The sequence below is a fragment of the Pteropus alecto genome, unplaced genomic scaffold (assembly GCF_000325575.1).
Source record: "Pteropus alecto unplaced genomic scaffold, ASM32557v1 scaffold30, whole genome shotgun sequence".
Lineage (NCBI taxonomy): Eukaryota > Metazoa > Chordata > Mammalia > Chiroptera > Pteropodidae > Pteropus > Pteropus alecto.
Window position 1 is genome coordinate 3,455,155 of NW_006429782.1, and position 14,336 is coordinate 3,469,490.

A 14,336-nucleotide genomic window follows, 5' to 3' on the forward strand; every position below is an offset into this window, starting at 1 on the left:
GACTGTTTGATGATTTCTTATATACGTACATATATAGTGCATAAGTTTGCGCCCGGAACATAGTGCTCGTTAGTATTTGGGCGGAATTGCAGAATAACGTACTTTGTGTAGAGGAAATGTAGGGGCCAGGACCACATATTGAGAAAAAGGCCCTTTGTTAGTGTGACAGCCTTTGGAGCCATTTGGGGAAGCCTTTCTCCAAGCAGATAGCCCCTAAGCTAAATGTGTAGGATTTGGTTAGAGGTGGGGACAGAAGACAGATCGGCTTGTCAGGGAGGTAAGTAGTGTGAAGAGCCATTGCTGAAGGCTTTAGGTCGCAGAGGGACCTATGATCCCTGTGGTGGCAAAGTACAGACAGATGGGATGGGAACAGTAAACCAGAAGCTACTGTAAGTGAGGGATAGCAGTGGTCTGAATTGACAGAACTTCCGGGAAGGGTTGCAGGGATGTTTGGGAATTAGAGCTGGCCCAGTGGGGACCTTGATTGTAGGAGTGTGTAGTCCTTGAGAGCATTCAAGTGACCAAGGGGGCAGGGGCAGCATGACCATGTGAAATAAGAATGGTCCAACTACCTGTGCCCGTGTTCCCTCAGTCTTGTGACTATTTAGAAACTAACAGAATTCAGTGAAATCCTGGTGGTTTGACTGACAGCTGTTGGGCATTCCGTTAGACACTAAAAGAAAATGAAAACAGCATTCTCCTTGCATTTAAGCGTGCAGAATAGAGGGATAGACAAGCATGTGATCAGTTCATCACCACAAGAAGTGATGATGTTACCAGGCACTGGGAGATGCAACGAAAAATGGAAACAGGACCAGGCCCCTGGAGAGTAGCCTGGAATGTGGGGCTTGGGGCCCAAAAGAAAGAGCTGGAATGCCAGCTCTGTGGGCCATTTTTCTGAACAAGCATGTTCTCTACCTGTTGAAATTTGAGTTTCCTAGTCTGTTTTAAATTTTTTTTTTTTTATATAGTTTGGGTATAAATAAACTATAGGTTTCACCCGTCTTGCACTATCTTATTTATGGTTTTTTTTTGCAGGAAATTGAAGAGCCATCCTTGGAGCCAGGTACTGTTCAATGAAAAATTTACCAGTGGGGGTTTGGAACCATTCTAATTTTCCACCTTCTCTAATTTGAATTCTTAAATTTTAAAAAGTTGCCTTACTGTAGTATGTTGTTCTAAAGGTTTACGATCCAGAACATACCAGGATCATAGAGATTGGAAACCCAGCCATATCACCAGATCTGTGAAAGTGGCTAACTTCTCATTTTGCAAAACGTATCGGTGAGATGAACCGATCTCATGCCTTTTTAAATATAAATGATGCTTAAACGTATGTAGAAAGGGTTTGCATGCCTCTCAAGAGCTAATACCTCTGCACCCCACAAAACAGATCTTGTGATATTGGGCAATAGCTTAACTTTGTGGTTTTTAATTCAGGCAGTGCAGGTAGCGGTAGGGAGATAAATTTTAAAACATTGAGACGTAATGGATTCCAGAAGAGGAAAGAGTTTCTTCATGAGAATTCCAAACAAATACTATTCACTTTCTGGACTGCAAGTATCTCAGAGCACCGATGGAAGAGATTCTGGTTTTCATGTTGGACTGTTCTGTTAAAAGAAATTCAAAGAAATTTGGAAATTTGGAAATTTGGAAATTGAGCTGTTCAGTGAATGGTGATACATTCAGTTAAGCAACTTGGACTTTGGAAGCTAAATTTGGAAGAGTCATATATAAACGACGACAGAATGAAGACTGTCAAGAATCAGCCAGAAGGTTTTGGGGGTTAAATCTCTGGGATGCTTTTCTCTTCCGGGTAGCGTAGCGGCTTGCTCTAGCAGGCGGTCGGAGCGCAGGTAGTGTAACCAGTGTAACGTGTGTACCCGCGGGTTTTCCAATCTCTGTGTAGCTAGCAGTTCTCTTCGTGTTAGTGGCAGCCGTGCCAGTTCCGCATTTGTGATTGCTGTATTTCCCTGGTAATTAAACCTTGTGCCATTCTATTCCTGTTAAATCCGTAGAAAATGAGAAAATACTCGACATTTTGGGGGAAACTTGTAAATCTGAGCCAGTAAAAGAAGAAGGTTCCGAGCTGGAGCAGCCATTTGCACAGGATACAAGTAGCGTGGGGCCAGACAGAAAGCTTGCGGAGGAAGAGGACCTTTTTGGCAGCGGCCATCCGGAGGAGGGTGATTTAGATTTGGCCAGCGAGTCAACGGCACAAGCTCAGTGGAGCAAGGCAGACACCCTGTTAGCGGTAGTGAAAAGGGAGCCCGTGGAGCAGACAGGCGGTGACGAGAGGACGGACTGTGAGCCTGTAGGGCTAGAGGAGCCAGTTGAGCAGAGTAGTAAAGCGTCAGAGCGCGCGGAAGCCTCTAGCGAGGAGGTCGCGGAAGCGCCCCGGGAAGCCTCAAGCCCAGACCCCAGAGATAGCAAAGAAGACGTGAAGAAGTTTGCTTTTGAAGCTTGTAATGAAGTCCCTCCGGCTCCTAAAGAGTCCTCAGCCAGTGAGGGCGCTGATCAGAAAATGAGGTTTGTTTTTTCTCAGTTTTAGACCAGACGCTATCTCCTTTTCATTGGTCGTTTAATGACACACATAAGCTGTTTTTTCTGCAATTGGCCAGCCAGACTGACGAAATTGTAGCTTACTTCTAAAGAATGTTTTATTTCTCTTTGTTTATTTTAAACTGATTACATAATCTTTTTTCTTTTCTCAACCAGTCATGGTTGTTTTCTTTAATTCTTCCTAATTATCTTTAGCCCAGCAGAATTAATTAACTCCTGTGGGTCTGAAATCTTATGGTTAGGTCAGATTTCCAATACAAGTTTGTCGGGGTATCATTTTTTGAGAACTAAATTTCGGGTAGGTATGCAACCTCAGCACGTATTTTAAAATTTTGAGTTTGTTTCCTCGCCGCTGCTTCCTTCTGGAGTGACATTATTTTTTCTCTCTAGTTCTGTCGAAGATGACTCGGATACAAAAAAGCTTTCCAAAGAGGAGAAGGGTAGGTCACCAGTCCCTTGCAGCATGTGTTGGCCTCAACAGTGGCGGGTTATTTAATTCTGGTTTATTGGGTACTGCATTTCTCACCCAGATTTGCCTGTGTATCTTCTATGGAGCCTTTCTCCACTCTTCTGCTTTTCACTCTGCGGGTTCCGGGTTTTAGGGAGCAAGCCAGTTCCTCAGGGTTGACGTGTCAGTGTGGTGCAGACACATGCTATTGCGAGGGTGCTTTGAGCTCCTCGATTCTGACGCTTTTATTTGCAGATTCCTTAGCCTCAGTGACACTTGCAATGGAAAAAAAGTGTTCCTGGTGTCAGATAGCGTGGCGTTCCTTGGTGTTTTAGCTTTATTGATTCCTTAGCCCTTTATTGTAATCACTAATTGAGAAGAAATTTTATTGGTCCGGGTTCCTTATTAATTAGTGTTCTAAAAAGATGAAACTTGGAGATAACTGCAAATGTATATGTCATCAGAAAGAGAAGCCCCAAAGTTGTGTGACATGGAAATCAGCTGTTTTATGTTCAAAAGCCACCCCACTGGGTTGCGTGGTGTCATTTAGTAACTTTCTAAGGGAACCTCTCATGGTCCTAACAGCCCCTGACTCGCCGTGGTGAGTGGCATTGCTGGTGGTCCTGTTGGGTCTAGTGTCAGCTCTGGCAGATGTGCGAGAACATTGGGCAAGGCTCCCTGCACCCAGCTGGCTTTGAGTGCTGCTGACATCTGGGACAAGTGGGGAAAGTGGTTTGGAGTGACTTTAATTTTTAAGACTCAGGATATCGTGAGAATTGCATTTTTGACCACAACTTTCTTTTGAAATAGGTCGTAGCAGTTGTGGTAGAAATTTCTGGGTTAGTGGACTGTCTTCTACCACCAGAGCTACAGATTTGAAGAATCTTTTCAGCAAATATGGGAAGGTAAGACCAAGGGCTTTCTGGAGAAGTGTCTAAGCCACGGCGATGTGACCTTTAAATGCAGACCCCTGCCCGTTTGCATGACTCCTTGCTGTTTCTGAGTTCACATTAGCTCAGAGCCTGTGGAGGGCCTGCTCCACTAGGAGTAGAGGTGGGAAACCTGTGGAAGCTCCCAGAGCCCCCGCCTACTTTCAGAATTTTCGGAATCCATTTTTATTGCTTCAGGACTTAAACCCAGAAAGTGCCGCAGGGGTTGTAGCAAAGGGCAGAGTAAGGAGGTGCTGTCGTCACTTCCGGTGACTACAGGAGAGGATGTAGACGGGTTACGGACAAAGCCGTTGGGGTCTGACCCACAGCAGGTTCTAGCTCTGCCGCTCACCGTTGTATGGTAGGCGTGGTAGAGGAGTGTTGCTTCCCCTGTGGAAACGTCATCTCTACATCTGGGGGCCCTCTCAGCCCACCTGCTTTCACCCACCGCCAGGGTGGCTCCGGCCACCCCTCCTGTGTACCACTTGCCTCTTCCTCTCAGCCCGTGAAGGTGGCAGTGATGGACAGATGTGCGATGCGCCAGCCTCACCCCACAAGTGCCTGCTGCAGCTCGTTGTTCGTTAGGGCACCTGTGTTGGCCTTTCTTCCTCTTACTCAAATTGTCTCCTTCCTCCCTATGCCTCCTGGACTCGCCTCCCATATAAGCCACATCCAGGGCTCCTTGTCTCTCAAGAGTCAGATTTGGGGCAAGCCAAAGTGAGCCTTGGCACAAGCTCTTGTTTATAATAGAGAACCAGCAGTACTCACCTTGGTTCCTGACGTCTTAAGTGCTAACAAGAAAAGACCTAAGTGTGACACAGTGACAGAAATACCTCATGACTCCCTGGGCCTCCCCTGTCCTCACTCCCCTGTGGCCCTCAGGGCCCATGGGGTTCCCGACAGGGAATTGTCACCCTGAAGCCTACAGGGTCGTAGGTGCATTGCAGGCCTCGTGGCTTGAATACAGGACCAGACACTCTGAAAACTTGCTCAAGGTTACAATTCTATGTGGGACATTGAGGACGATGGTGGCTCCTGTGGGGCTTCTCCTGAGCCTGTTGCCTGCCTCAGCCTGAGGGAGTTGGTGGGGCATTACACGGCACCTGAGGATGTGCCCCAGGGCCTGAGACATCTTAGTCTGCTACTGTTTCCAGTGAGGTGGATCCCGCCTTCCAGAACACTCCTCACGAACCTCTCCTGATGTCGATCGCCATCTGTAGATTTGTCTTTCTGCTTCACTGTGTTCATTTTCGCTTCTTTACAAGTTTGAGACAGTGTTGAAGGAAGCTTGGCAGAACTCTGCCTTCCGTTTCACTTTTTCTCTGCTCCTGCCCACCGCCATCGTGCTTCCCTAGGAGGGACAGCCAGGAGTGGAGGTGGCCCTTGGAGGAGTGGCTGCGTGACAGTAGCATTGTCCTCCCCAAGTCATCTGCCACTTTTTCAGGCGCGCCTGGTGACAGGGTTTCCCCATCGATCGTCATTCCAAGGAGGGAGCCGGGACTTGGGGTTCATCAGAGGGAAGCAGCGTAAACCGGAATGGTCTTGCGTGTTTTTGAGTGGTGGGTGTTGGGGGCGGAGGGCTTCTTGTCCAAGACATATTTCTGTGCTTTGCATCGAGGTGGTGGGTGCCAAGGTTGTGACAAATGCCCGGAGTCCTGGAGCTCGCTGCTATGGCTTTGTGACAATGTCCACAGCAGAAGAGGCCACAAAATGCATTAATCACCTGCACAAGACAGAGCTCCATGGGAAGATGATCTCTGTGGAAAAGGTAAGGGGCCGTTTCCTTTCAGGGCTGTGACCTTTTGAGGAAATAATAAGGTAATACTTTTACTTGCTTCTGTTTTTTCAGGCGAAAAACGAACCTGCTGGGAAGAAAACCTCTGACAAAAGAGAAGGTGAAGGGAAAAAAGAGAAGTCCAGCGCCAGCGACAGGTACCACTCTTCCCCGAGGGAATTGTGGCCAAGGTGGTTCTTTTCTTTATTTCACATCCTTCAGGTTCTCCACAGGTAGGGAGGAGTGCAAGGCCCGTCACCCCCTTTATTTTGCCCATTTGTGAGAAGGCGGTTTCACCACCAGTTAGAGATGATGTCCTTACTCCAGGGCACTCGGGGAAAGCAGGTTAGGCTCCTTGTTCTTTGTCGTCCTGCTGGAGCAGGCGCGTCCTTGGCACTTGATTCTTGTTGGAAGAGTCCAGGCATGACTGGTTTGTTGTCCTTGATGTCTGATCTAACATGTTTCCGTGTCTGGCGTCTTATTGATAGATCCGCAAACCTTAAAAGGGAAGATAAAGCTGACAGAAAAGATGATGCTAAAAAGGGTGAAGACGGAAGTGGAGAAAAGAGTAAAGATCAAGATGATCAGAAACCTGGCCCCTCGGAGCGATCTCGAACCACGAAATCAGGTAGCTGCCTGACTGGTAGGCGAGATCTCAACCTATGCCCCGCTCCCAGCAGCTGCGACTGGTTGGCAACACAAACTAGATTTATTTTCAGTACAGTTGAGTGTTTTTTCCTTCATTCGGCTGTTCCTTGTTTCTTGCCTTAAACTCACTCCTTTCGCCCTGTAGGAAGCCGGGGAACCGAGCGGACTGTGGTAATGGATAAATCCAAAGGCGTGCCTGTCATCAGTGTCAAAACGTCGGGGTCCAAAGAGAGAGTGAGTGTCAATGAGCATTTTTCATTTGTTGTTTCTTCCATTTACATTTCTGAGTGTGCTTTAGGAAATTCTTGAGCCTAATTTGAGGAAAGTCGTCTATGTTTTCAAAGTATAGAGGTCGTAAACTAAAAAAAATTGAGAAAGTTCAAAAGCTTTCTTTTACACGTAGTTCTGAATGAAGAGAATAGTTGCTTTTTTTTTTTTTTTAATTTTCTAAGGCTAATGTTAAAATTCAGATACGGGAGTGGTTATTTTTTCCCTGAGTCAGTGTTTAGCCGTTCGTTTTCGTCACCTGCCCTGAAAGCTTCAGCAGCCTGCGCTTCGTCTGTCTCCTAAACCTACGTGTGCCCCAGCCAGCCCTTCCGGCCACCTCTAAGCCTAACTCTGCTCCGTCCCATCTCCGTCTCCTTGCAGATGCTCCACAGAACACGGACCCACAAAGCACCTGTCTTAGGTTCTTAGCACTGCACTCTGCTTGCCGTTGGGGTCATAGGCAGTGTCGAAGTAGTCATACGCTCATCTTCTGACGACAGCCTCATAGCTTTTTGATAGGTGTGGGTCTGGGATCTCCAAGACCACCCACATTCAGTGATTCACGAGAGGGACCCATGGACTCAGCGTGCACTTGTTTGTACACAGCTAAGATGGGCTACAGTGATGCAGTGAGGATTCACGGCAGGTCATGGGGGAAGAGACAGGCGGAGTCTGGAGGGAACCCTTTTTGACCCCCATGTGTTCTGTCTCCGTGAAGGCTCACACAGCAGAAAAGATGAAGCAACACACAGGCAGTGCTTCTGCCCAGCGAAGCCCATTAGGGCCCCAGCCCAGGTTTTTATCAAGGACTGATTACTTAGGCTCCCTCTGCCAGCGAGTCTCAAAATTCCCGACTCCAGACGGAAAGCAGGTGTTGAGCATAAGTCACAGTTTGCATGGTGTAGGCACAGTGAGCCCCTCTTACCAGTTAACTGTCGACTAGGGCACACTCTGAGCACCAAGTTCCCAGACACCAGCCTCAGGCCTGCCGTGTTAACCCTGCGCTACACAGATGACAAACCGTTTAAGTTCATTGAATGGTGTGCGTCAATTCCAAGCCAGTATTTCAGTTATGGATGTCTGCATGTGTTTCTGCAGATACTTTAACATGTTATAGCCTTTTACCCTTATTTTATTAAAAATGATTGGAAAATGAGAAGATGAAAGCGTGGGTTCCAGGGCTCAGGTGGGTAAATCTAATACAAAGAATGCAGTTATCATGAATGAAAAGTTCTCAGGCATACCGGAAATGGCTTTAGTTGGGCTTTCACTGAATATTTATTTATGAAGTAATTAAAGGAGAAGACTAAGAAATTTATTTTGGATGCAGAAAACGGTATAATAAATACTTTCTCGGTGTCATAAAAATTATAGGGGGTACTGCTTATCTTCCATTTTGGTCTTGCTTGAAAATACTTGATTATATTTTAACATTAAATGGTGATGAAGGTCTATGACTTTGAACTTTAAGCCAAAATGAACTCACTCAGGAGAGAACACATCACGCAATTGTTTCGTTAAATGTTAATCTTCACTTCTGAGCTTCATGTCGGATCATGGACCTGGACATAGCTGATTCTTCCTGTTGTCATTTCTGTCTTCTTAATGTTTCTTGGTGAACCAGGCATCCAAGAGCCAGGATCGCAAATCAGCCAGCAGAGAGAAGCGGTCCGTTGTGTCCTTTGATAAAGTCAAAGAGCCTCGGAAGTCAAGAGACTCAGAGTCCCGTAGGTGAGTCAGGGTTTAGGAATGTTACTGCTTTGGTTGTCCTGGACTGCTTTTAACTGTTCTAGAAGAGTGTTTTGAGAGTCCCCTGTGGGTTGAGAACTGCTTTAAACCTGTTTGTTCTTTTGGCTTTCAGCTCATAGACTCTCTGTGCTCTGACTTTCATCCTTTGGCTTTTTCAAATGATTTTCTCATGCAGATAGGCCCACCTCTTCCTGGAGATTGTGGAAGGGAACAGCGGCAGAGCTGGAGTGCCTTTCTGGTGCAGTAGTCCTTGTTAACAAGACATGCCAATTTACTCCACAAGCTGTGAACAAGGAAGAAGTGTGGGGCAGACCCACTGAGTGAGCCGAGAGGTCCTCATCCTTAAATAAGCCAAAAATGTCTTTGTAATTTTTAAAAACTAAACAAATGGTTTTGATCATGTCGAGTGACAGCTAATTGTTTTTATCAAGAAATAATTTTCCAACTATAGTTTAAAAAATATGTGGTAGTAAAAAAGTCTAGTAAAGACTGAGGAAAAGGGGACAAGGGGACCGTTTTTTATAATGCCCAACACAGAAAGTTCTGCTTGAAAAAGACGAAGGCATTGGACAAAGGAAAGTTTAGTTTTGTTGAAGTAAATTGGCAAATGAGTAAGCAGAAATGATCCATGTGCATGTGGAAATTTAACATGATGGTGACATTTCTCACTAGTGATAAAAGGATAGACATCCTCCAAAATGGCTTCAGGTCTTTTGACTGTTCTTGGGACAGTCCTTGAGGTCTCCAGCTCACATCATTGACAAAATAGTCAAACTGATGATTAAACACAAGTATAAAAACTTAATATCATTCACGTAATGTGAAAGTACATTTTTTATTAATTTGAGCTTTGGAAGGCCTGAAAAATTATAAAAGAAGTAGAATAAGTCAAAACTTAACCTCTCTACAATGAAAGACTGTAGAGAAAGTCAACAGGTGAGAATAAAAGTGATTTGAAATGGGAGTAGTAAGGAAAAATAACCTGATGGGGAAATAAACAGAGGACAGTACAGGTGCCCATGAGACGGACCTATGGAACGCGGCTCGGCCTCTCGGGGGTCAGGGAAATGCAGATGACCGCGCAATGAGGCCAGCTTTTCATCCACCAGCGTACTTTATCCACCGTTTGAATTACAGTGTGGAAGTCGGCGTTTGTACTGGTGGGAGCGTATGTGGGCATGGCCACCTGGGGAGACACGCACTTCTGAATCCTAGTGTCCCAAACCCGGAAGTGCCACCTTTCTAAACCTGCCCCTCCGTGGGCTCCTTCCCCCAAGCGTGCTGTAGATCCATAGAGATGGGGACGTGGAAGCGTCCAGGACGTGCTATGTGAACCGAGGGAGCTGCCAGTTTTGTCCAGGATACAGACAAAATAAGGCAAGGCCATACATTTCCACTGGTATAAACATGTGTCTGTAAGTGCACAGCAAAGGCGGGAAAAGACACCTTAGCGGCTGTCTTCTCTGCCACGTGCACAGACGAGAAGGGGGTGCACTGAAATGCGAACTCTCACTGTCAGAATAGCTGTCAGTACCCACGTCCTGAGGTGGGGGGGCACTTGTGTGGCCTCGTCACCATTTCACCACTCAGCTGCTGCAGGCCCTTGCTTGTTAATTCTGAATTTATAAACAGTATCAGAAGATTTCGATTCTAGTGCACCAGCCTGGTTTCATGATGAATAAATGAAGCTCGTGATTCTAGAGCCAGGATTCTAATCCACTTACTTGATATGAAAAATAGTCCATTATTTTTAATGGACTATTTAATGGAGTCAGATGTTAAACTCTAGAAAGATCTCAGTTCATATTTTGGTTGACCACGCAGTACCCCTTTGCTGTCACCTGGCTGGTCATGGACTGAGCCAGAAGCAGAGCCCTCGCTGACATTCCCAGGCTCTTGCTGCTGCTTCTGAGGCAGTGGGCCCCACCCTGGTTCTCCGCACCGTGGCCACAATCCTGCAGTCCGGGCACGGCGCTGCATTCTGCCCTTGCACAGTGCTCCGTGGCTCCCCCGACAGGGAGCCATTGTTTTGCATCCAGAAAGCTCTCCAGCCAGGTGAGGAGCGGGCACTGTGGCCTGTGAGCCCCTGCAGCTGCTGCTCTTTGCCCACAGGTTGCGCGAGCGCAGCGAGCGGGAGCAGCGCATGCAGGCGTTGTGGGAGCAGGAGGAGCGGGAGCAGCTGGAGTACGCCCGCGAGAGGCTGGCCTTCCATCGGCACCGCCTGGAGCGCGAGCGCATGGAGCGGGAGCGGCTGGAGCGCGAGCGCATGCATGTGGAGCACGAGCGCCGGAAAGAGCAGGAGCGCATCCACCGCGAGCGCGAGGAGCTGCGGCGCCAGCAGGAGCTGCGCTACGAGCAGGAGCGGCGGCCTGCGGTGCGGCGGCCCTACGACGTGGACGGCCGGTAAGCTGAGTTGCTCCTAGCGGCTGCCCTGTGGGCATCCCATGGCATGTAGAATTGCTTTACAGTCCCCACATCACGCTCACCTGAGATTCTTAAAAGGAAGCCGAAGTGGATGTCCTATACTCTTCAGGGAACCTGCGCTCTCTGAGAGCGGAGGGAAGATGTTCGGATCAGGTTGAGCCCGATAGTCACTGGGTCCCAGCTCCGGCACAGACACCCAGAGGAGTCCAGACACCCAGAGCAGCACGAACACACAAGTGCTGGGAGGACAGCCAGACCCAGAGGCATCTCTTTCTGGGCCCCTTACGGGCTCTGTAATTATTTTAGTAATTTGTTTCTGCTTGTTCCGATAATAAACGTAATTCTAACTCCCCAGACATCTTGGTGTGACATGTGACTACTAAAGTGCTGGCCGCCAGTGAGAGCACTGGCAGGGGTCTGGGTGGTAGTCCAGCAACAATCCTGTCGTGTTTCCAAGTGCACTGCAATTTGGGAAAACAGTGGTTTCTTTTTAATTTCTCCCCTCCTGAATGGGCTAAAGAGGTCCCCTTGTAACGTACAGTGTGACTTCAGTAAGGGGCCTTCAGGATGTCTTAGGCCTTTTTATGCCTTTGTGCAAAATACTGAAGGTAGAAGTCTGTTCTGATCATAAATGTTTTGGAATAGTACATTTCCAGGGCTTCTAAAAGCCTCCCCCCTGGGCATCTTTGCTGGGTCGAGTCATTGTCAGGATGGATGAGGTGGAAGTGCACTGCAGAGCTCGGATGACACCTTGCATGCTGCCATAGTCGATCCAGGCTGACCCTCACGGTGGCCATTACGCAGACACGCATGTGCGCCTGCCCACGTCATCGATCGCCTCTTATTAGGGAAACCAAAGCCTTTCTGTGCGGGGCGTTTTGGACAGAGTAGAATAGTGTCGTTCAGTCAGATCTCATGCTGTCCCTATAGCCTCTCTCAGCTTGTGCCCCAGGGAATACTTCTAATAAAGTTAATTCTTGTTCCCTGAAGTGCTAGAGCCTGGGACAATATGAGGGCGCAGTTCTCTAAGCACCCACAAGCTGATCTCTTTGGAGAAAGAAAATGCATTTAGCCCTTCCTTTCTTCTCCTTCCAGGCGAGATGACGCCTATTGGCCAGAAGCCAAGCGGGCCGCCCTGGATGAGCGCTACCATTCCGACTTCACCCGCCAGGACCGCTTCCACGACTTTGACCACAGGGACCGGGGCCGCTACCCCGACCACTCGGTTGACAGGTCAGCCAGGCCCCCATGACCTTGCCCGCTCAGTGCAGGTCGTCTTTGTCTTGGGTCGTTCGTGTCGACGAAGACGTGAGGTTGGCCCGTCTGGGCTCTGCGAGCCCACTTGAACCATCGGTGTGTGGTTCAGCTCGGGAGATGCTTTCCATTTGGGGGGTCTCACCGACCTGTCCTTCCTCTTATGGTTTTGTTCAATTTCCTCTTTCAGGAGAGAAGGTTCGAGGTCCATGATGGGAGAAAGAGAAGGACAGGTAAGTGAGAAGCTAGGACTGTAGCCCCAGTTTTCGATTTCTCTCCTCTTCTCCTCTCATTTGCATTAGAGGAAGGATGAGTAAAGAAAAGCGCAGCCCTTCAGTGCTTGTGGGATGATGGTTGGAATGATCTGTGCTTAGTCTTGTCTGGGTTTCCAAACAGGTTTTCTGAAGTCTTTTTTGGTCTTGACTCTACAGTTCTGTACACCATAGAAACTTAAATGCACTGGTAGCAGAGACCAGAGAGCCTTGGTGACGGACTCTGTCATGGCCGACGAGCTGCCACGCTTCCGTGCCCGGAGTCCGCATGCGCCTGTGGTCGCAGGTCAGCCTGCCCCACTGGGCCTTGGACAGCAACTCTGCTTCAGTCCGCGCTCGTTTTCTTGGCAGAATTAACATGTTGGAAAATAAACTTTTTCCTTCTTTCCCGTCTCAACATGAGAACTTGCCCAAGGAGCCACTACTCTTAAATGGATTTACGGGGAAAGTCGGGGCGGGGTGAGCAGGTTGTGGTCAGGGCATTGTTCAGCAGAGTTGCTGCCTGAGAGCCTGACCTTTCGCTGCCTCCCGCACATCCTCTTGAGTCCTGCCCTCCTCCCTCGGGTCCGAAGAATGTGGCTGGGGATGGCGTGGCTCTTTGGCTGTATCAAGGGGGTTTTCTGTCACCCTCAGGAGTAAGCCTATAACCCTCACATGGTTCCTTTTCTTTTCTCTGGCGGTAAATCTTATATGCAGCTAAATCAACACCTGGTCTTCTAGTGTTTCTGTGGTGAAGTTGGGCACAGTGGTCAAGTGTCCAGGCTCCGGAATCAGAACCAGGGTCACACCCTAGCGCCACCACTTCTTCCGAGCCTGTTTCTCCAGCCACGAGATGGAGGTGATAACTGCACAGGGCGGTTGAGGAGTAAATGAGATGACACGTCTACGGGAAGTGTGTGCACAGCCCGGCACACGTAGTCCTTAGTCATTATTAGCTGTTTTTCATATGATCATCAGACAATGCTTTCTTGAAATTGAAAGGGGTTCTTTTTGTTGTTTTTTGTTTTTTATTGTTGTTTTTGTTTTTTGTTTTTTTACATACACAGTCATAAGATCCCAGTGATGCACCGATTGATAAATAAAAGGGAAAATAGCACAGACGTTCAGGGTCTTGTTGAACCGTTACGTGGGCCGCTCGGTTGGACAGAGGAATGTTGGTTAAACTTTAAAATACAAAGGAGAGATGGAAATGAGTTTTAAAGAAACAGCTCTTGCTGAGTTGAACTTCTCTGCTTCCCTGTGTTAAATGCTTCTCTGTCTAGTTTTGCGTCTTTAGATAGAAGGTCGTTGATAAAAATTCATTCTTTTTTAAATGTTTGTCTTCGTCCAAAACTAAGCGAAATGCTACAACCAGGGGTCCCCAAGCCCTGGACCACAGATGGGTACCACATGGCCTGTTGGGAACCAGGCCACACAGCAGGAGGTTAGCGGTGGGTGAGCGAGTGAAGCTTCATCTGTATCAGCAGCTGCTCCCAGCGCCGGCATCACCGCCTCAGCGCCACCTCAGGTCATCAGGCGTTAGATTCTCGTAGGATCACCGGTCCTGGGTGCCAAAAAGGTTGGGGACCACTGCTCTAGACCATGACCTGGTGATGATTGTAGAGTCTCATTTCAGCAGCTCTTTTTCTTTTGGCAGCACTGACTTTGTGGGTGCTTAGGCCTGTGATTTTGTCCTTTGAACGAACAATGTTCTGTTTTGTTCATCTTGTAAAATTGATCCCTTTTATTCTCATTGAGAGGTAAGAGGCCAGGTGGTGGTCAGGGCTCTTTTAAGGGCATATTCCTCGCCTTGGAGGGCTTCTGGCGTAATGGGGAGGTAGCATGGCCACAGACAGTGACGGGCCACGGAGTAGGCATCCACGGGCTTTGTGACCAGACTCTTCTAGTTCTTTGTCACTTCGATTATGGGCCTGGGGTAAAAGTCCCCAAGGTCACAGGTTGGGTTCATGGAATGGCAAACCATGGAGCCAAAGCCACCCCGCCTCCAGCTCCCTAAAAGTCAGCCTTGG

At 48.1% G+C, this 14,336-nt stretch overlaps 1 protein-coding gene across 2 annotated transcripts in view; it reads left to right on the plus strand.

Annotated features, from left to right (window-relative positions):
* Window positions 1–14,336, plus strand: part of SAFB (scaffold attachment factor B) — a 32,189-nt gene that overhangs the window by 15,697 nt on the left and 2,156 nt on the right. For both annotated transcript variants that reach the window (XM_006904124.3, XM_006904125.3), the window contains exons 6-17: window positions 1,039–1,066; window positions 2,019–2,529; window positions 2,953–3,002; window positions 3,821–3,915; window positions 5,558–5,707; window positions 5,789–5,871; window positions 6,202–6,341; window positions 6,507–6,595; window positions 8,253–8,359; window positions 10,490–10,780; window positions 11,897–12,034; window positions 12,246–12,288. In XM_006904124.3, coding sequence (XP_006904186.1) covers window positions 1,039–1,066; window positions 2,019–2,529; window positions 2,953–3,002; window positions 3,821–3,915; window positions 5,558–5,707; window positions 5,789–5,871; window positions 6,202–6,341; window positions 6,507–6,595; window positions 8,253–8,359; window positions 10,490–10,780; window positions 11,897–12,034; window positions 12,246–12,288 — 1,725 coding nt within the window. The remainder of the gene's footprint in view (window positions 1–1,038; window positions 1,067–2,018; window positions 2,530–2,952; window positions 3,003–3,820; window positions 3,916–5,557; window positions 5,708–5,788; window positions 5,872–6,201; window positions 6,342–6,506; window positions 6,596–8,252; window positions 8,360–10,489; window positions 10,781–11,896; window positions 12,035–12,245; window positions 12,289–14,336) is intronic.